Source organism: Thyridium curvatum (genome assembly GCF_004353045.1).
Source record: "Thyridium curvatum strain D216 chromosome Unknown NODE_51_length_304177_cov_85.428264, whole genome shotgun sequence".
NCBI classification, from domain to species: domain Eukaryota; kingdom Fungi; phylum Ascomycota; class Sordariomycetes; order Thyridiales; family Thyridiaceae; genus Thyridium; species Thyridium curvatum.
In genome coordinates, this window is record NW_022156806.1 from 20,790 (window position 1) to 40,092 (window position 19,303).

A 19,303-nucleotide genomic window follows, 5' to 3' on the forward strand; every position below is an offset into this window, starting at 1 on the left:
CTTCATCACACAGGTGCCTGCCTGTGTCCTTGGTTCCTGGGCTAGTACGACCTGGGCAGGAGGTTGTGGAAGGGCTGGAGATGTTACACAAGGCCACGCGGGACGCGGTCAAGTGGTGAGTTGATTAGACCTGAAGGACAATAGAGTACGAAGCTGTTCGACAATCCATTGACTTGGCATGTCCTGAGCTAAGGGCAATCCAGGCTGAAAAGGTCAAGCCAGAGCGTAGGGCTGGGCGATCCCGGTGTGTCCCCGCCGTTCCATCCTCAGCAGGAACGCCGCCTCTTTTGAGAGCCTCTCACCGTCAAAAGGCCACGAGGAAACGAAACGAGAGGAGAGACATGTCAGGCAGCAGCATTTTCTGTCGCGATCCCTGGTGCTGCTGCGCACTAGCCTTCCAAGACGGACGACATGTCACCTTGCTAGCTGTTCCTGCATGCCCGCCTCCCGCTGGCGCCCTTCTCCAGAGAGAGAGAGAGAGGGCCGAAACGACGTAATGCTGCGTGGTGTTGGTGAAGCGCCATTGGTTTTTATCTTGATGCCTTGAGAAGTGGATATCCCCGCCGCTATCCTTTCTCGGTTTTCTGTTTTAGCGCTGTCAGTGGGAGAAAATGGCCAAAGCCCAGCCCCGGAAGGCGGTGCCTCTCCAGGGCCAGAAGCGACGAGCACTCCACTACTTTATTCCCCTTCTTGCCGTCTTGCTGGACGCTACTTGGCTCTCCCCAGGGCTGACACTCTAGCAGTACTTGTACCTACCAGTTAGTAGGTAGTACCCCGCCGCCGTTTCATTGTCTAGTGGTGTTCTTCCTCGGCCGTCTTTGATTTCTCACATCGGCCAATCCAGCACAAGTGCCGGCTGGCCTTTCTTTTCCCCTCATAGATCTGGGACGACAGGCTGCCAGTTTCTGGGACTCAAGCGAACTGGACTGGATCGGACCGGGGGGGCTGGCATTTTAACGACAACTTTGTTGGTTCATTCGGACGTCAAAAGACCAGCGCTTCTGGCCCTGGCTCTTATTTGTTGCTGACACGCATCGTGCATTTTCTCGCATCCTCCTCCACTCAGCTTTCCATCCCTCTGCCTGGGTTGGCGGCCTGATTCTGCCTGTACACCTCATATATCTACCCCAATTCTCTTGTTCGGCTTCACTTCTGTCTGCCTTCCTCCGCCTAGAGACATACGAGAGAGCAGAGAGCAATATCAACGGCGAACGGTTCGGCCTATCGGCAACCCCGTCCGTTGGAACAAAGTATACGCACACCCCACCAAGTTGTGCCCGCCCGCGGAGACACGACACAGGTCGAAGGCAGAGCCGAGCTCCGCGCCGCAGTGGCTGTGCGCACGGCAGCGCAACTGCGCACGCATCGTATACTCCCCCTTGTCTCCTATATGACAAGTTGAGCGAGAGGGAGACAAAGGTGCCTGCGCCCCCTTTGCGCCGCTCTCCTGCTCTCATTCCAGCAGGACCTCTCGCCGCACACCTCCAGCCCACCGAGGATCGGGGAATGAGTGTGAGACCGAGTGAGAGAGGAAGAGAACTCGAGGAGGGCCATCCCGCACTCAGATACGCACGCATGCACCGGCGGCAGGATGAATAACATCAACCTGCCCATACGGTCGAACCCGAGCCGGAGGAATCAGGAGAGCAGGAACTACTTCACCAGCTACACCCCGCCGTCGTCGACCGAGGCCATCAATGGGCCGATCCGGGACTTGGCGCCCGTCGCCGACAGGCTGATTGTCGGCGTCGACTTTGGGACGACGTTTTCTGGGTGAGTCCTTCGAACTATGTGCCTGGAATCTTTTGCGTGTTTCTGCGTGGTTTCGGAATGAGGCCGTGAGTGGTTCATGGTTGTTCCAAGCCTCGTCTTATCTCAACTCAACGCTCCTCATCACATGCAGTGGAAGGAGTCGGCTGCTCAGCAACGGTTCCCGCAATTCGGAGTGTATCTTGTGTAATACCACATGCCAATACAATCGCTAACGATACACGTACTAGAGTCGCGGCCGTCTACACATCAACACCAGACGATGTAGAGATCATCAAGACCTGGCCTGGAGGTAACGGCATCACATCAGACAAGGTCCCCACCGAGATCAACTATGAGCTGCCTGCCGACGCCGGCCCGGGCGCTGAGCCTGCCATCAAATGGGGCTTTCAGTTCCGGCCCGAGGAGAGCAGACTGCGCTGCATCAAGCTCTTCCTCGACCGCTCCCAGAAGCTGCCCTTCTACGTCAGCCCGCTCGAGACGGCGGCGCAGCTCAAGCGCTACAACAAGACCGTCGTCGACGCCGTCTCGGACTACCTCACGCAGGTCTACAAGCACACCATGGACACGCTGACGCGCCGCTACGGCGAGTCCTTTATGGCGTCGACAAAGGTCGACTTTGTGCTGACCTGCCCGGCCGTCTGGTCCGACGCCGCCAAGAACACGACGCTGCAGGCCGCCGAGAGGGCCGGCATGGGCAGCAAGTCGGCCATCCAGATGATCAGCGAGCCCGAGGCGGCCGCTGTCTACACGCTCAAGGCGATACAGCCGAACCACCTGAGCGTAGGGGACAACTTTATTGTCTGTGACGGTGGAGGTGGTACTGTCGAGTGAGCCTACCAGCGTTCTCGTCCCCTTTTTTTTACCAGTCATTCTACGATCTCTTACTGACGCGCTTGGACCTTTCACAATAGTTTAATTGCATACAAGATAATATCATTAAAGCCCCTAAGGGTAGAAGAGTCGGCCGTCGGCACGGGCGGGCTCTGCGGCAGCGCCTTCCTCAACTACCGATTTGAGGAGCACGTCCGCAACCGTATCGGCCACAGCCGCTTCGACGAGATGAAGGTCAAGAAGGGCAAGACGTGGCAGATGGGGCTGCGCTACTTTGAGGAGTTTGTGAAGCGCAACTTCAACGAGGATGAGCACCAAGAGATCAACGTTCCGTAAGTGTCTCCCTCACACAACGTAGGGAAGGCGTGCCGTGCCTATGCTGATCTCTTGCACCCAGCTTCCCTGGCCTCCCCGACGACGAAGAGGTCGGCCTCGACTCGGGCTTCCTCGTCATGACCGCCGCGCAGGTCAAGGACATTTTCGAGCCCGTCGTCAAGGAGGTCACCGACCTCGTCCAGGGGCAGGTCGACACCCTGCGAGCCAAGGGCGGCATCGTCTCGGGCATCATCCTCGTCGGCGGCTTCGGCCAGAGCGACTACCTCTACCGCCGCCTCAAGGGCCACTTCACCGCCAGCGCGGCCCCGCCCCCTTACAGCGAGCGGCCCACGCACGCGAGCGTGGCGGCCGGCGGGCCCGACGACAACGGCTCCATCGAGGTCATGCAGCCCGTGTACGCGTGGACGGCCGTCGTGCGGGGCGCCGTGCTGCGGGGGCTCGAGGGCAACATGGTCATCTCGCGCAAGGCGAGGTACCACTACGGCACGTCGTACGCGACCGTCTACGACGAGGAGAAGCACTCGGTCAGCGAGCGGTACTGGTCCCCGCTGTGGGAGCGGTGGATGGTGTCGGACCGGATGCAGTGGCACATTGCAAAGGTAAGGTCCAAAATAAACACGGCTGTCTTCCTGCCCTCCCCTCCCTTTCTCACGTCTAGTATCTACGTCTATCTACTCTATCTACACGATCGTACTACCCTGATTTATAAAGTTATTCGTACACACACACACACACCAAAAGGATGCTAACAAAGAATCTCCAATCCACGCGCACAGGGCGAAGCGATATCCCCCCTCGAGCCCATCGCCTTCCACTACACGCGCAACTTCCGGCCGGGCCAGTCGCTCGTCGTGACCGACGACCTGATCGCCTGCGAGGCCGACGACCCGCCCGCGGCCTACACGCGCGACCTGATCCACGTGTGCACGCTGACGACGGACCTCAACGCCGTGCCGCGCAGCCTCTTCACGCGCCTGACGACGACGCGCGGCGTCGAGTTTGACAACCTCGACTTCACGCTCGAGATGATTGTCGACAGCGCGGGCCTCGGCTTCGAGCTCAAGGTCGACGGGGTGAGGTACGGGCGCGTCGAGGCCGAGTTCCATTGATTCTGGCGTTGTTGTTTGTTGGGTCCATCTTACGTACGACGTTGTACCTGCTTCCATTTTTTCCCCATCTCTGATAATAGAGGGGGGCGTGGAGGGGCGGTATGGGATGCATCTGGACGTTAGTTTTGGGGGGGGGGGGGGGGGGGTTGGGAAAAGGGATACCTAGGTTAATCGATGGGGGGGTGATGGGAATCTATCCATCGGTCGGCGGGCGAGCACCGGCTTTGGCCGCCAGACCTTGCAAGGGATCTAATGGCATATTTGTGTGTCTGGGATACATGAGAGACAGACAGCGAGGAGAAAACAGTGAGAGGAATTCAGGGGATGCATATATCGATCGCCTCACCAGTTTTCGTACGAAGCTCCCGGGGGGGGGGATAAAGGGACGAGGAGAAAAAGACGTGGGAGGGAGGGACTGTCCAGAATATTTAGAGGGAGAGAGAGGGAACGGACCATCCGATGCTTGGCGAGATATGGGCAAGTGGACGGACGGGACAGGCGTGCTTGCTTATATGGCGGCCGCCTCTTCTCTACTTGGGTAAATCTCAGACTTTTTGCGGAATAGAAAGCAAGAGCAGAAGCACGTTTTGCGAGTAAAAAAGAGAAGGGAAAAGTAATATGAAAAAATGCCAATGCCAATGCACCCAGCCCCCTTTTACGGACTTTGTGTTCGATTTTTATTATTATTTAGTTTTCGGTGAGCATGCATGGGACGTGACGAAAGTACGCCCGGCTACTATTGCACGAGATGCAGGCCCCGCCGGGCGGCGGCGCGGGATTGGGCAGGCCCAGCGTGAGATCATGTAAGTCCCGCATGCAAGATCCCTTTCTTCCTTTTACATGCAGCCCACACACAACGGGCAGGGGAATGGGTGGTGGGTGTGCAAGTCGTTCCCGGACGGACCAGACTCGCCTGCAGCGCAGACTGCTCGCACACTGCATAGTCTGGAAGAGAAGACGATTACGGACAAGGGGAGGGAAACCAAGTCCAAATATACTATCACTCGATGGAGGAAACGAGCCGAGCAGTGTGGCGGAGACTGGCCTATCAGGGCAGCCAGCGGGACTCGATGATGGGGGAAAGAAAAAGTCATTTGCTTCTTTCGTCTACGTCTTTCCCCGGCGCGGGTAAGGCCATTCTATAGCCGGGCGTAGCAGGATGTGCGAATAAGGGCGTGAATGACACTGTCTGTTCGGACCAGCTGCATATATGACAATGCCCGCCGGTCGTGCGAGCAGGTGCTGGTGTGGTAGCTCTTGATTACTTTTTCAGCCCGTCATTTTACTTGGTGTCCTTTTTGCCACGGACGGGGGCGTGGCAGTGCTCCCATGGTGCAAGCCATCCCGAGTCTGCCTTGCGCACTTCACGATCCCTGCCTGACTCATTACTCGACACAATCGGGGCAACCGATGTGTGATCCAAATTAATATGACACAGTTTCTCAAATGGAGCGGTCAGCGAATCAGGGCACAAATGTGGCGTGAATTTCTTGAGCTTCAGTGGATTCTGTGTTCGTCAATTCGTATAACGTCGTAAGCCCCTGCCCGACATCCTTCAGTGTGAGCATCACCCGTCTCTCTCTTCTACTACGAAGAGGAGTATCCAAAACATTCTGTCTCTGGCCTCACACGATGTTGAGTACTGTCGTATTCTCCCAAACATCAACATCATACAAAGAAACAAACAAACAAACGCCTGCACTTACTCAAGGAAACGAAATTGAAGACGGATAAGATGGAACGTATGGTTCGAACCGAAGATATTCCAAACAGGGTCGAGAGGAAATTTGGTAAACGTCGTTATTCGAAAAGGAAAAAGGCTGTCCGAGATCATGGCATTCTGCTGATTGCGTAAGGAAACCAAAATCACAACGATATCGCTCCAAGCGCGCTGGGAATGAGCAGATGCAGGGTCGCCCGCCGGGTTCCTGCAGGCTGTGCGCCATCCAATCGCCCAAAATGCAAGTGCGAGTTGACATCGGGCAGATGACGCGAGCTGCCGAAATGCACTTGTTCGGGCCGGCGCGCTAGTCCATCTCCGAGGCGGGTCCCAACGGAACCGATCCGGGCCCATCCACGGGCCGTCCGGCGCTGCTGCTGGACGACCCCCCAAATGCCAGCGCATTGACCCTCCGGGTTGCCTGAATTGAGTACAAGCACCCTGGTGCCTCAGGCAAGTGACTAGTGGCGCTTCTTGTCTTTTCTGTCTTTCTTTTCTTTATCTTTCTTGTCTCCCTTGTCCCTCTTGTCCGACTCTTTCCTGCGACGATGGTCTTCCTTTCTTTGATCGACCCTCCTGCTGTTTTCAGCATCGTGCCTCTTTTCCTGCTTTGGAGACGTGTAATCTGCAGGATGGAATCTCGGCCGCATGGTGTCGTCTCCAGCCAACCTCACAGGGTGGTCTCTCGTTTCGTGGTCCTCATATCGGGCCTCCCAAGCATCGCCCTTCACCAGATGCTTGCTGATATGCTCGAGACGCCGAACAAAATTGGCATTTGCATCACTGCCAGGGGTCCGCGAAGCATCAAATTGCTTGTTGCAGATCGGGCAGCTGCACTGAGGCGGGCAGTTACCTCCATAATGGTCGTGGATAATGTGGCTCATCCAGTCATCCTTGGCATCAAAATACCACGGACACTCTGGGATTTCGCAGTAGAGCACAGCAGGACCTGGTGCCTGTGGGAGCTGGGGCTGGGCCTGAAGGGGAACCGGCATGAGCGGCGGGTCTGATCCAATGGAGGTCCCAGCAGTATATGACAACGACGGCATTGACCACACAATGTCCGTTTCGGTGCTTGTCGAGCCATCATGGTTCGATGCTGTACCGGATCCCGTTGTCCACGATGAAGCGGCACTGGATTGATGCGGATGCTGGCTGCCATCGGCATGCTCATAGCCGGTAGTAGAGGTACCCTGGCTGTCGGTGTCATCCTCGTGCAGGCTCGATTGATACGGGATGGAACGAGGCCAGGTACCGACACCGTAGACCAAGTGGTCTTGTTCGGTGGGCCAATGTTGGCCTTGATATGCCATGAAGAAAAAGGGACTCGGGCGCTGGATTGAATTTCCGCACGTGGGTTCGGCGAAAAAAAGAGCGGGGGGCGATCAACCACGGCGCAGCGGTACAGCGGAGGCCGGCCCTCGAATTTCGTGCAGGAGGATGCAAGTGATCCGCGGCAAGCAGGGACCAGGGTAGCTACAGTCGAGCAGTGCGCACGACGTGCAGGGCGCTGTTGAGGAGATGGAAGGGGGAAAATCTCGAGATGACAGATTGCCCTCGAAGGACGAAAAGGAAATGAATTTGGCACGACTGGAAGAAAGAGTCTGAGACTTGCGACGGGCGCGATCAAAGGTTTGGGGGCCGACCGAGTATTACTGCATGTCCCTGCGGAATCTAAGAACGCCGCGCAGCCGACGACAGGCAGGACACCGGGTCAAGTCTTGAGAGAACAAGAACGAGATGATGGCACTGGGATGTGGGCAAGGAAGAGGCCGGGGTTCAATCCCCTGTTCAGAAACGTTGCTCGGGATCAAGTTGGGATGAGATTTCCTCAATTGCTCTGAACGATTCCGGGTCAGTCGTGGCCATTTATATCCTGAGGGTTCGGGGAAGGTGCGTCCATCGTCCCATTCCCCCATCCGCATCCCCATACCCCGTCCCTTCCCTGCGAAGCTCCTTGCTGCAGCTAGTTAATCGAAGCTTCCCTCAAGCAGCAATCCACGCCGTCCTATCACAGCCCTCGAGTCTCTCATCGTCGCGCGTCGCCCTCGCTCCATCGCACCTCCACTCACAAATGTCTCTCGGCTACAGCTACTCGAAACCACTTCGGGGTGCGCTTCCCGATCATCTCATGACGCCTGCCTGCCTGCCTGCCTGCCTGCCTCAATCCCTTCACTGGTGCAATCTGCAAGAGACTTGCGATCCCCCGGTCATGCATGCTGGCGGATATTTGCTGCCTTGTGCATAATCCACCAGCCTGGATGACTGGACGGACCATGCAATCAGGGATCATCCCTCTCCACATGCGCACAACTATGCTCTCTTTTTTACCCAAGTGGCATTTTGGTTCGCCGATCCAGCGATGTGAAGGGATTCCTCTGCTGCTTGTGCACTTTCGCGGCCAGCCCGAGCTATCACCCAGGACGGTGTGTGTGTTGGTGTGTGTTGGTGTGTGTTGGTGTGTGTGTGAGTGTGTGAGTGTGTGAGTGTGTGTGGTGTACACCCCGATCATCAACCGGCGATTCAAATCACAGCGGTGACCGTCATGCACTTTGACGCAAAGCCACCGGCACGCTTCCCGAACCCCCTTCCATTCGTCTCGCTTCTTTTATCTCAATCCTGGCCAGGCGCCGCGACCTTCGTGTTCCAATACGCGGGGGTGCGATCCGGCAATGGCTACGACGTTCAACAGCATACGCGTGGCTTTAGCAGCTGACCTCCGGTTTCCCAGATATCAAGCCCTTTTTTAACTGACTCACCGCACAGCTCGAGCCGATCATTGGCGCTCCTCTCCATCTCCTTTACTCCGGATGGCGGTCTGCTTAACATCGACATGACCGGATCAAGCGTACACGGCATCTGCAACTCGACGTATGTGGTGAGCAATCACGCTGCGGCACTACTGGGCCAAACCTTCCGAGGAATCAGCCACGAGCTTCCCACACAGGGTGGTTCTCCATCGCGACCTGCTTTCTGTCCATGCTGCGATAGCTTTTGAGAATACTGATGCCATTCCAGTCAGAGAGAAATTGGTTCCGAACATCGAACACCATGAGTAGACACAGAATGGACAAGACGGAGAGTATGAACGCAACCACAGCCTAGGCTGGCTACACTGCAGCTGGGCTGGGTAGGGCTGGGAAAGGTCGTTGCAGGATGAACAGTGTGAATTGGGCGGGGGGGTCGCTCCCTACCCTTCCAATCACCCTTGAATGCGGCTCTGCCCATCTGCTCAGCATACTGTCGGGTTCCTCGTTACTGCAAGCGGCTGTTCATACTGCTCCGTACTGACCAACCACATCATAAGGTAATCCTAGACCCCCACCCATCTGCTTTCCAGCCAATGTCTGCAAGGTCGTACGCAACTTGATTTGCTTTAGACGCCCAAGGGGCCATGACTGATTGGCCGGGGGGGTGAGCCTGTCTGCAAGATCAATGCCAGAGCAAGAACAGTGGCCGCCGCCCATGGCGCGGGCACCATGCTCTCCCTGACCTTGCCAAGGACGCTCAAGTCGTGCGAGCCTGGTGAGCTTGTCTTCAGTGCATAGGCCACAGCATTGGCTACAAACCCGGCCGATGGTTCAGCATTGGACGCCATACGATACACCGTTGTGATCGCGGACCGCACCGTCTGCCATGCGGACAAAGCGATGGGGTGGTGTGGAGGGTTTCCGTCCCGTTCACTGAATTTTCCTTTTGATCGCAGCGAGTTGTTTCATTCCGGACTACAAAGAACCCTAGCTTTGGCGATGGTGTTCCTGTACTGTAGATGCTCACCCGTCTCATCCCCCCATTTGATGATGCCGGGAAAGGTGACACAACTGACTTCGCGCTGCTCCAGGCCCTCCTCGTCCTGTCCACCAATTTCTTCCATGGTGAGCGAGTCAAAGGTGGTCTGCTGATGCGGCAGTATCTCGGGCATGAAGACCTTGAACACAGCTTTCTGCACGACGAGCAGCCTGGAGAGCTCGACCGCGCTCTGGACCAATCCCCTCAGCGCCTGGTCTCGAGCCTCCGTGGCCTTGGCGTCCGTTATCGCGTCTAGTATAGTGTTGACCTTTAATATTACGTCTTCTATAGTCGACAGTGTCTCGGCCTGCATTTTTTGCGCCGAGTCCTTCTGCAGCATGGTCAATGTCATGGACCTCCACTGCCTTACGGATGCAGGCGAGTTCGCTACGGGAACGGGGTGGTCAGCTTTCCATTCGTGCTCCCTTGACCGATGTCTCATTTTCCTTCGCTGTTGCAGCAATGGGATAAAAACTCTCCGCGCGGGACTTACCCAATGATGATAGGAGCGATTCTGTTTCCATGAACTGTGCCGTCTGCTCCTTGGACAGACCTATAAAATATGCATCGAGCACACGCTCGACCAATATCCTTGATATGATAGACTGCAGCAGATGCACCTTGGATGTGTGCATTAGTGTCTCGTACATTGGCACCAGCCGGCCAAGCTCTTCCGTTGCAGCAGTCCCTGCTCTCGACATATCTGTAGACACACGCACACGCATAATATTGGTAAGCTACGATGCCAGTAGAAGGAAGCAGAGAGGTCTCCGGCTCCCGGGATCCCCCACCCCGGTGGACAGCCGTGTGACACCGATAAGAGAGAACAAGACTCACCAAGCTTGGCCCTGCGGAAGTTGACAATGACCCAGTTCTGCAGGCCGTTGCCCAGCCGCGCCATGCCCTCGCCAAAGACCTCGTCGCTCGTCTGCTGGCCGCCGGACCGCGTGCTCACGCTGACCCACTCCTTGAGCCCGCGGACCTGGGCGCGCAGCTCGCGGGCCTGGCCCTCGTGCTCGCGGGCCTCGCGCCGCGCGGCCTCGAAGCCGGAGCGGAGCTCGTCGCGCTCGGCCTCGCGCAGCTCGACCTCGGCGCGCAGCAGGCGCAGCTCCGTGTCGGCGCGCAGGAACTGCTGGTTCAGGGCGCTGTGCTTGGCCTGCCAGAAGCTCGCCGTCTCGGACTCGTTGTGCGAGAGGCGGTCGAGCTCGCGCGAGAACTCGGCCTCCATGACCGAGAGCTCGCGCTCGAGCGAGGCGATCCGCAGGTCCTTCTCCTTGACGAGCTGGATCGAGGCCGAGGCCGCGGCGGCCGCGGCCGCGTGGTGCTGCTGCTGCTGCTGCTGCTGCTGCTGCTGCTGGTGGCTGTGGCTGTGGGCGCGGTGAAGGTGGGCGCCCTCGCGGGCCTTGGGGCTGCTCGAGTGCGTGCGGGAGCCGGCGGCGGCGGGGCCGGGGCCGCTGGAGGCGCTGGCGGAGGTGCCGGTGCTCGAGGGATCGTCGGGCGGTGGGGTGGAATTGGCTGTGGGGTTGGAGCCGCTGAAGGCCACGCGGGGAGGGGGCGCGATGATGATGTTGTTTGCGCTTGCGGTGTTGCTGCTGCTGTTGTTGCCCGTGTTGGAGGGTCGGGCTGCTGACGACGAAGATGCTGCTCCTGCGCCGGCGGTGGTAGACGAGGTCGCCGCGCTCGTGGACCCCGTTGTCCGCAGGACGTGGTGCGAGGAGGAGGAGGTGCTGCTGCTGCCGCCGCGCCGCTTGTCCTTGTCGCCCGAGGGGCTCATCCTGACCATTGTCTCCTTTGTCCTTTTGCTACACGGAGGCAAGTCCAACAGGGGGCGAGACAGATCCGGCCTTGCAGCGCGTGTGCTTGTGTGGCTATCGTCGGTGGGAGGAGGAGATGCGAAGTTGGCCCGGGCGAACTACGGCAGCATGGTGAAGAAGAGAGGGTTGTCGGAGAGAGTTACGAACGGGCTCTCACTCAGTAAGCTCTGCCTACTTAGGTAGAAGGCAGTCGAACAGTCGCCACGCTCGGATGAGGTCTGAATATCGCGGCCTGGAGAGCACGCCGGTGGGCTTTGTCAGACAGGGGGGCGGGTGATGCTCTTCTTCCGCTCCAACTGTCGTCTCGGGTTCTTTACTTTATTTTAAGCAGGTGCCTGGAGCGTCTCAGGATCTCGAACAGCCAATGCCGTCTCGCAATGGGACCAGTCAGGTCAGGTGCGGTGGGTTGAGGCCTGGCCGTGGCGGGGTTTACTAGGAAGTAGTGGAGGCTGTGGTCAGCTAAGCTCGCCCTAAATTTGATCCCCGTTATCATTTGGCAGGGTAGTCCCGTCCTTTCATTTAGCGCCGTAGAGGTTCTTACCTGGGCGCTTTGCGGGGAGCTGGAGGAGCTTCAGGTGTGGTATATTTAGCCAGATCTTTTTTTTTTCTTTCCGTCCGCCAAGTGAGATCATGAGCCTCAATGCTACCATCTTATGCAGTGCAGCAGCCCCTGGACTGAACCCCATGGACTACTACTGCCTGCATGTTTAGGTGGCATTCTCCGTTGCCTTCCCGTTTTCTCTGCAGTGTGTCCTGGGAGTCCTGATCCCCAAAAAAAATACAACGAAACCCCAGACTGCTCAGATGTCCACCTCGGCCTCAACCACATAAGCCGCGTCTTCCCCGTCCGCGCTCTTCTTGGCGCCCATCTGGCATATCGCCACCTTCTCCAGCCGCAGGCCCTCAGCCCACACGTAGTCGTCGTACCTGTCCAGGATCCCCCGGGCATCGACAGTCAGCCTGTTGCCGCCGCCCTTTGCCCCTTTCCGCCTGCCTGGGCCGCCACGGCCGCCACCCCTGACGTAGATGGTGTTGACCACGGTCGCGTGCAGCAGCAGCGGCCGGCCCTCCTCCGGCATGAGCCCGGCCTCCCGGAACGGCGCCCGCAGCCGCTCGCAAAAGGCCTGCAGCGTGCCGTCCGGGTCCGCGGGCGGGGCGTAGAGCACCGAGGCCTTGGCAGGGGTCTGCATCGTGTGTAGTCCGCGCAGTGTGATGACCAACGGCGCCGGGGCCAGGGACTGCTCCTGCTCCCGCTCCCGCCCCTGCTCCCGCTGCTGTGCTTGTTGTTGTTCCAGCGGTGCCTCCCGCGCGGCGCCGGGCATACTCGGCGGCTTGACACCCGAGCGGATCTCCCTCGGCTTCAGGGTCCTGAGCACGTCCACCGCCCTCTGCAGGTCGTCCTTCTGCGCCAGGCTCATGACGCCCAGCGTCAGGTGCAGCGTGCCCAGGGGCCGGACCGCGTCCTCGGGCAGGCCGAAGCTCGCGGCGCCGGTCACGTCGGCGCGGAAGTCATCCAGGCTCCGGGAGAGCTGGCCGCGAGACGCCGGCGTGACGAGCGGCAGGCACAGAAAGTGCGTCAGCGCTGGCCGGGGGGGCGGCATGCTCGCTCGCTGTGCCCAGGCTGTCTCTCTTGTACTCCCGGGGGTTTGACGAGAATGTTGCTTGGGAATGGTATGCTAGAGGACAGACATCAAAAGACGAGGGTTTGGATAGTAGGGCTAGGTAGCCTTATGTGGCCAGACCCAAGCCGCGCCAACGAGTTCCTTGTGAGAATCGAATGTCGAGACCAGAAACCCCAGAAGGCCCCCCTGACCACGCTAGAAGGCTCGGGCCCCGTTTGGCTGGTGGCGTAGAGCCGACTTACAAAGACTTAATGGCTCCCTTGAAGAGCAACGTCACTAACACAAGGAGAGAGCGATTGTGTTCTTCAAGTAAGTAGGCGCAGGTCTGGTAATTTCTCTGTTATTGAACATAATTGAGTATCAAATCCCTTCGGAGTAGGTTCATGGCGAAATTTCGATGCCCTGTGCCGCCCCAGCCCGTCAGCCTACAAGGCCTCCGATGTGCCCAGGCGTTCTGTGGGGTGAGTCCCCAGTGGAGGTTTGGCCCGTGCTTTGTACAGCGCCTTCAGCCCGCCCAATGACCCCAGCGGAGCCTCACCAGCCTCCACGGGAGAGCTAAGATCAAATGGCTCCTCAGCTGCGGTGAGGTGCCGGTGTCAGTGTACCCGAATACGAGGAGGAGAAAATACCTAAGATTCGACCCCTGAATAGATCGTTGGCTTTGCCCAAATAGATAAGATTATCTATAACTACTTGGGTTTCAAGAGCTCCGACAGCCTCCTGACGCCAATGTCGTCGTGTTGTGTGCTTGGCTGCTCTCACTGGAATTTGTTGATATGGGATCCGTTGTAGAACTCGCCGGTCTCGCCTCCTTTTGACAGGCATACGCTATCGTGAGCAGTTGGAGCAGACAACTTGGCCCTCTTCATGCACAGCAGCTCAGACCCCGGGGACTCGTGTAGGCCGAATCACGATCACGACATTCACGGCGCTGCATTCGAGGTCGATCTTGGTAGGCCACATCGGGAAAGTTGCATTTAGGGAACCGATAGCTCTAATGAGGCAAATCCTTGTCGCCAACCCCCAACTCATGGGCCGCGGCACACACACCAAAAAAGGCGCCGGTAGCTATGCAGTCGTCCCTCTCGCGCGTGGCAGAGGGACAATTATGTTTTTGCCATCTATCATGAGCCCCAGACCTGGCCTCGCCGTCGCCCGCGCGCAAGGTGGCGGCGACGACAACGAGGATCCGTCCCCCAAAGCAATCTTTGGCGATGGGTACACCGACTGTTTCCGGGAGCTGTAACTCTGAACTCGAACAGTGTGTTCGAAACATGCTGCTGCTGAATGATACTTCTTCGGAGAGGCTAAAAAGGACGTAAATGAAGCAAGTGAAGGACAGGAGGAGCAAGGGCTCCACGGAGGAAGGCAAGATTGTGTCGTGCGGAATCGTTGGATGGGAGCCATCGTTTCTAATGCTACCGGCCGAACGTCGGGCTCTTACACGAGGACTGATGCTTTTCGACGTGGTTTGCATTGCTTAGGTGCCGTTGGTCTCACCCCCGAAGAACTTCTTCAACGACTTTTGCACTTCCTCAAAGTCGACCTTGACAGTCTTGAGCGCGTCCGTAATGCGACGAAGACAGACAGCCTCGTCCGTCTCGGGGGTGCCGTCGACGTTGAGCCTGTGACCGTACTGCTGGATGACCTGGCAGCTGTCTCTGACCTTGTTAAAGCCAAGTGTGGCTGATGAGCCCTTGAGGAAGTGGCCCAGCGCAGAGAGCTCGTTGAGGTTTTTCTCCTCCCTAACGTCGCAACCGTGTCAGCTCGCTGTGTTCCTCGTCTTACGGCGAGGGAGGCGACAGGGCCAGAAGAGGGCGTGAATGTACGGGCAGCAGCCTCGAAAGGCGACTTTGTGCTAGAAAGCCGCCGAAGAGCGAGTCAAGCGTGCATTTGGGAGTTCTGGTCAGAAACGTACAGTGCCTTGTCCATCTTTTCAAAGGTCTCCTCCGCCTGTTCGAAGAAGCCGAAGACTAGGGGCTTGCTGAACTCGCGTTCGTTCTCGTCCTCGTCCATCTCGAGAATCTGAGAGAACGTCGACATGTCGACGGCGTCTCCAAGGTCAGGCATGGTGCTGGTGGAGCCGTCGTCGGTCTGTTCATGGCGGGCAAGGGTTAGTTAGTTGGTGGACGACGGGGACGAGATCAAAGCAGCGAGGGCTAGAGATTTGACGATGTCTAACCTCGGTGTCGGGCATGATGGCTAAGCTCAGAGGCTCGTTCTACCGGACTTTGCGGAACGGAGTGGCAGGCCAAGAGGAGGCCAGACAGGGGGGGATGACAGATGATGGGTATAATCTCCCAAGCCACCACTCTTTGGGCACCGACGAAAAGAGAAACTGGGCTCAAGCAGAGATAATGTCAAGACGGCAGTGGTGGATCCACTACCTTTTCCCAGATCAAATGGATGGGATGAGGGGGCAGCAACGGTCTTGATGAGAACTAGATGGTAACGGAAGAAGGCTTGACGGTCATACGCAGGACAAGGAGGGTATGGGCTGCTTAAAACGGCCAAGGCATGAGCAAACGCCTCTGAACGCAAGAGGCGAGGAGTGAGATTTTTTTTTCTGTAATCCCTAGTTGTGTGGGTTTGAACAGATGAGGTGTCCCGGAGTGACTGGTGGGGTCTAAACAAGATAGACTAGAGAGAGGTAGGAGGAAGGCTAGGTCGAGGGAGGAGAGAGCAGTCAACGACTCACAAGAAAAGCAGGGTATGGGTAGACGAGGTTGGCCGGGTTCGACCTGGGGTGTGGATATTTGGACGGAGAAGGCAAGCCGTTCGATCCTGTCTCTGGGCTGGGCTGCTCGACTGGAGCAAGGGGATGATGAGCGGATGGGCGTCTGGTGTACCTGGTGTGTGTGGTGTGTATCTTTTTGGGCGCACGCCTACCTCGAGCAAGCAGGTTGGTAATGGAGTCTCGTCTTGCCGTCAAGTACGTGGGTGGTGCTGCTGGTCACACTGGCCGGAAGGCTTGGATGGCAACGACACGACCGACGGAGCAAGGAGCGGCGGACAGGGCTGGCTGGACGGGATCCGTGCCAGAGCCGATTGCGGTAATGTATGAGATGGCGAAGAAGAAAAGACCCAGGTTGGTGGAGGATGGAGAAAAACACTAGAAGGGCAAAGCCAGGTGGTACGTAGGAGCGAAGATCACAAAGAGGGTGGATGGATTCCGTCAAAGACGGCGGCTACGTTAGCACTGTTAAGGAGGTACATCCATGGATTGGCTCAAGGATGCCTTTCCAGCCTTTTGCTGGTGGGGAGAGGAGGCACGCCGACGGTCGTGTGCTTAGCGCGCCCTTCTCCTGGGGCTTCGGCTTTAGTGGGATTGTCACCATTTCTCTCACCATGGATCCCTCTGAAGTGCGTCCCTGGATGTTTTTTTTTTAATTTTTTTTTTTACAAGTACTCAACCTCTCTCTCACTTCATCACTTTCAGCACTCCAGTGAGTACCACTGTGCACTCTACCTAGGTACTTAACCTTAGGATGGACTCATTTAGCATCCTACATAATGCCGAAGTCCGCTGTTGATCCAGTAACCATCCACAAATAGGTAGCCTGCTCCACAATGATCATAACAGGTCTGATATTGCCTCCTTTACTGACGGAGTGTATCCATCTCGACGGACGTAACTCCATGAATCGTGCTATCGTCAAAACTTGCTGGGCGGATGGTAAATGGGTGGGCATCTTGATGCTGAATAGCTTCGATTGTCCATCGTGGGGGGCAGATCCTTTTGGTGGTCCCAGCTCGAGCTTGAGCTACAACCGTGTCTTTGTGTAGGTACTCCCTCCCGTACTCGGACTGCCAGCCCAGCCGCGCCAGACAGGCTCCGGCTTTACAGGGTCCAGCGCGTCATTGGCGGCACACCCACCCCTCCATCGTCCCGTCTCCAGCTTTAGCTCGTCCCTGACGATGTATTTTTTTTAAATTTTTTTTCGGTCCTCCGTTCGAAGTGATGCTGATCAACCGAGGCCCCTACGATGTAGGCTGTCCCTTGATGGGCGTCAGCAAGCCAGGCAAGGTACAGTACCCTCCTTCACATTGTTCGGCCTTGCTCACGACGCCGGGTGGGTGTTTCCGTCATACCCTTCCTCACAGACACACGGCCAGTTGGTTTGCTTCTGAAGAAGACCCCTCCAAGGCCCTGGAAGGAAGGAATTGTTCTAGAAGAAGTTCGCTTGTTCACGTTACGACGGAGGCAGAAACACCCCTGACCTGAGGGCCGGGGAGAAAATATGAGGAGCTCCAAGGATGCCATCGATGGAGCAAAAGATAACGGCCGGGCTGGCATGACCTCCCGTCACACATCGACCCATCAGAGGTGCACTGCGCCGTTGGGACGTGTATGGCCTAGCTTGGGGGAGATACTTGGAGGGGATGTGATCGACACGGCCTTATTTCTCTTGATCCTTCTTCAGGGAACTTTCCTAACCTGTTTTGGGTCGCACTCTATCCGCAAGGCAGGCTCTCGGATCTACACATTGTCGTCGTTGCTCCAAGCTCTGAACAGAGCCTCCGTGACGCAAGTGACACTAGGTAGACGAGGCGGGTCTTGGCGAAATTGTTAGCGAGGAACATGCCTCATCGGTCGCACAGCCATGGAAGCCAACCAGACTTAGCAGACAACCAACCCTTGGCTTGAATCAGCCATGAGGAAGGGCACAAAAGGACAAGCCGTTGATCAGCGGCCGATGAAGCCATCACGAGTGAAGGCAAAATGCCCATCTTCAGCCGAGAAAGGTCCAGCTTGGGGAGCAAAAAACGGAGGCCGCAAGGGAAGCCGAACCGGCTTTGCACGTCATCATTTAGGACAGCTCTTATCCCTCGTGGCAGTGGGCCATCCATGACGAGAGATGTGACACAGGTGACACAGCAGATGGGAACGCGAGCACCAGAGTTGTCGAGGCGACTTTTTGGCTGGTGTCTTTCTCTGGCGACCATGTTGATGCGCAAGTCTCAATTACCCAGTCACTTTAAACCGTGCCTTTCCTTTTCCCCGCCGGCAAAAGCGCGCGGTGCATGAAAACAGTCCACGGGGGAGTGCAGAATGCAGGGTCCACGTCTGTGCCTCGAGCTTTGAGCCCTGAGCTTTGAGCTTTGAGCTGAGGACCCCTTCCCCGACCCGACATGTCGAAATGCATGAAACGGTCCGGGATGGATGGGATGGGAGGGGATCGTGAACGGCCATGGGGGTGGTCTATTTTCTGCTCCCAACAAGCCACAAACAACCCTACCCACCTAGTCGGATTCTGGCTTCTTCTCCCGCGCTGCTATGTCGGAAGGTGGATGCCGTCGTGAGCGGGACCGACCAGAGACTATCACCCATAGATGCAAGACCGGTCTGTGTAATCACCTCGCCCAGAGACAGAACAGCACCACCACACAACACCCAAAAGCTCCTTACTCCGTAGACTGCCCACCATGGCGGTGGAGAGCAAGAGAGGTAAGGTATGTGGGCTGTCCAACATGCACGCAGTCACAGGTACGCGGACCCTCGTTGCGCATTAGCTTTCTCTCCCCTGCTTTACTTGCTTACCCTAGGCCAGGGGATATACTTTTCAGGATTGTTGGCCAACATCAGACATGCTAGAACAACCTGTTCCTTTTTCCATTGGGCATTCAACATGTGTATTTTGCTCGAGGCTTGACGAAACCTGCCGGATGCAAGATACCTAGCCAAGAACGGGCAAACGACCAAGGTAGCCAGCCTAGCAAGACACCCCATCTCAACGGGTTTCCAGTTAGTCCCGAAAGGCCGTTGATCACATATATCCTCGCGGCACGCGCTCAATCCTGCCAGCAGGTCGGTGGCTTCTGCGCTTCCACCGGGACAAGACCGAAAAACGTTGTGGTCGTCAGGGCTTGGCCTGTCTCTTTGGGTCTCTGGGAGACCACCCCTACCCCTACCAGGCTAGCATCTTGTTAGTGGTGACCGACCAGGCCCAGTCAGCCGTGCGTTGGCAGACCGGAGATTGGGTCAAGACCCCACCACACCTTCCCACTCTTGCGACTCCCCGGAGATCACTGGTTGGTCTTTTCATCATCCTCGCTCTGGGAAGGTGGACCCCTTGTCCGTCCCCAATGCACGGTCTCTCTTTTTTCTCGCTGCAGGCCCCCCCCTGGCACCCCCTCAAAGATCGTTTCCCGACGTCATACCGCTCTCCCCCCCCTTCCGTTTTTGCACGTTTAGCAACAAACGTCATGGCGGTTCCACTGCAGCCTGCAAGGACAGGGCTCCGTCTTTTCTTGCAGCCACGCCAAAAATCAGTCAAATCCGACCACCTCTCTCGTGTTACTCGCCTA

At 57.2% G+C, this 19,303-nt stretch overlaps 5 protein-coding genes across 5 annotated transcripts; 1 reads left to right on the top strand and 4 right to left on the bottom strand.

Annotated features, from left to right (window-relative positions):
• Positions 1–1,591: 1,591 nt before the first annotated feature.
• On the top strand, positions 1,592–4,049 carry E0L32_008013 (uncharacterized protein; the record flags this gene model as incomplete). Its single annotated transcript, XM_031142821.1, has 5 exons — positions 1,592–1,773; positions 2,001–2,600; positions 2,685–2,936; positions 3,002–3,539; positions 3,717–4,049. 5 exons carry the CDS (start codon positions 1,592–1,594, stop codon positions 4,047–4,049), a joined length of 1,905 nt encoding a protein of 634 aa, XP_030992687.1.
• A 2,181-nt stretch (positions 4,050–6,230) lies between these two features.
• On the bottom strand, positions 6,231–7,082 carry E0L32_008014 (uncharacterized protein; the record flags this gene model as incomplete). The annotated part of the gene is made up of 1 exon (XM_031142822.1): positions 6,231–7,082. One exon carries the CDS (start codon positions 7,080–7,082, stop codon positions 6,231–6,233), a length of 852 nt encoding a protein of 283 aa, XP_030992688.1.
• Positions 7,083–9,145: 2,063 nt separating this feature from the next.
• Positions 9,146–11,332, bottom strand: E0L32_008015 (uncharacterized protein; the record flags this gene model as incomplete). The annotated part of the gene is made up of 4 exons (XM_031142823.1): positions 9,146–9,462; positions 9,547–9,983; positions 10,052–10,178; positions 10,396–11,332. 4 exons carry the CDS (start codon positions 11,330–11,332, stop codon positions 9,146–9,148), a joined length of 1,818 nt encoding a protein of 605 aa, XP_030992689.1.
• Positions 11,333–12,172: 840 nt separating this feature from the next.
• Positions 12,173–12,973, bottom strand: E0L32_008016 (uncharacterized protein; the record flags this gene model as incomplete). Its single annotated transcript, XM_031142824.1, has 1 exon — positions 12,173–12,973. The coding sequence occupies one exon, from the start codon at positions 12,971–12,973 to the stop codon at positions 12,173–12,175; it is 801 nt and encodes a 266-aa protein (XP_030992690.1).
• Positions 12,974–14,474: 1,501 nt separating this feature from the next.
• On the bottom strand, positions 14,475–15,064 carry E0L32_008017 (uncharacterized protein; the record flags this gene model as incomplete). Its single annotated transcript, XM_031142825.1, has 2 exons — positions 14,475–14,739; positions 14,913–15,064. The coding sequence occupies 2 exons, from the start codon at positions 15,062–15,064 to the stop codon at positions 14,475–14,477; spliced, it is 417 nt and encodes a 138-aa protein (XP_030992691.1).
• Between the last annotated feature and the right edge of the window lie 4,239 nt (positions 15,065–19,303).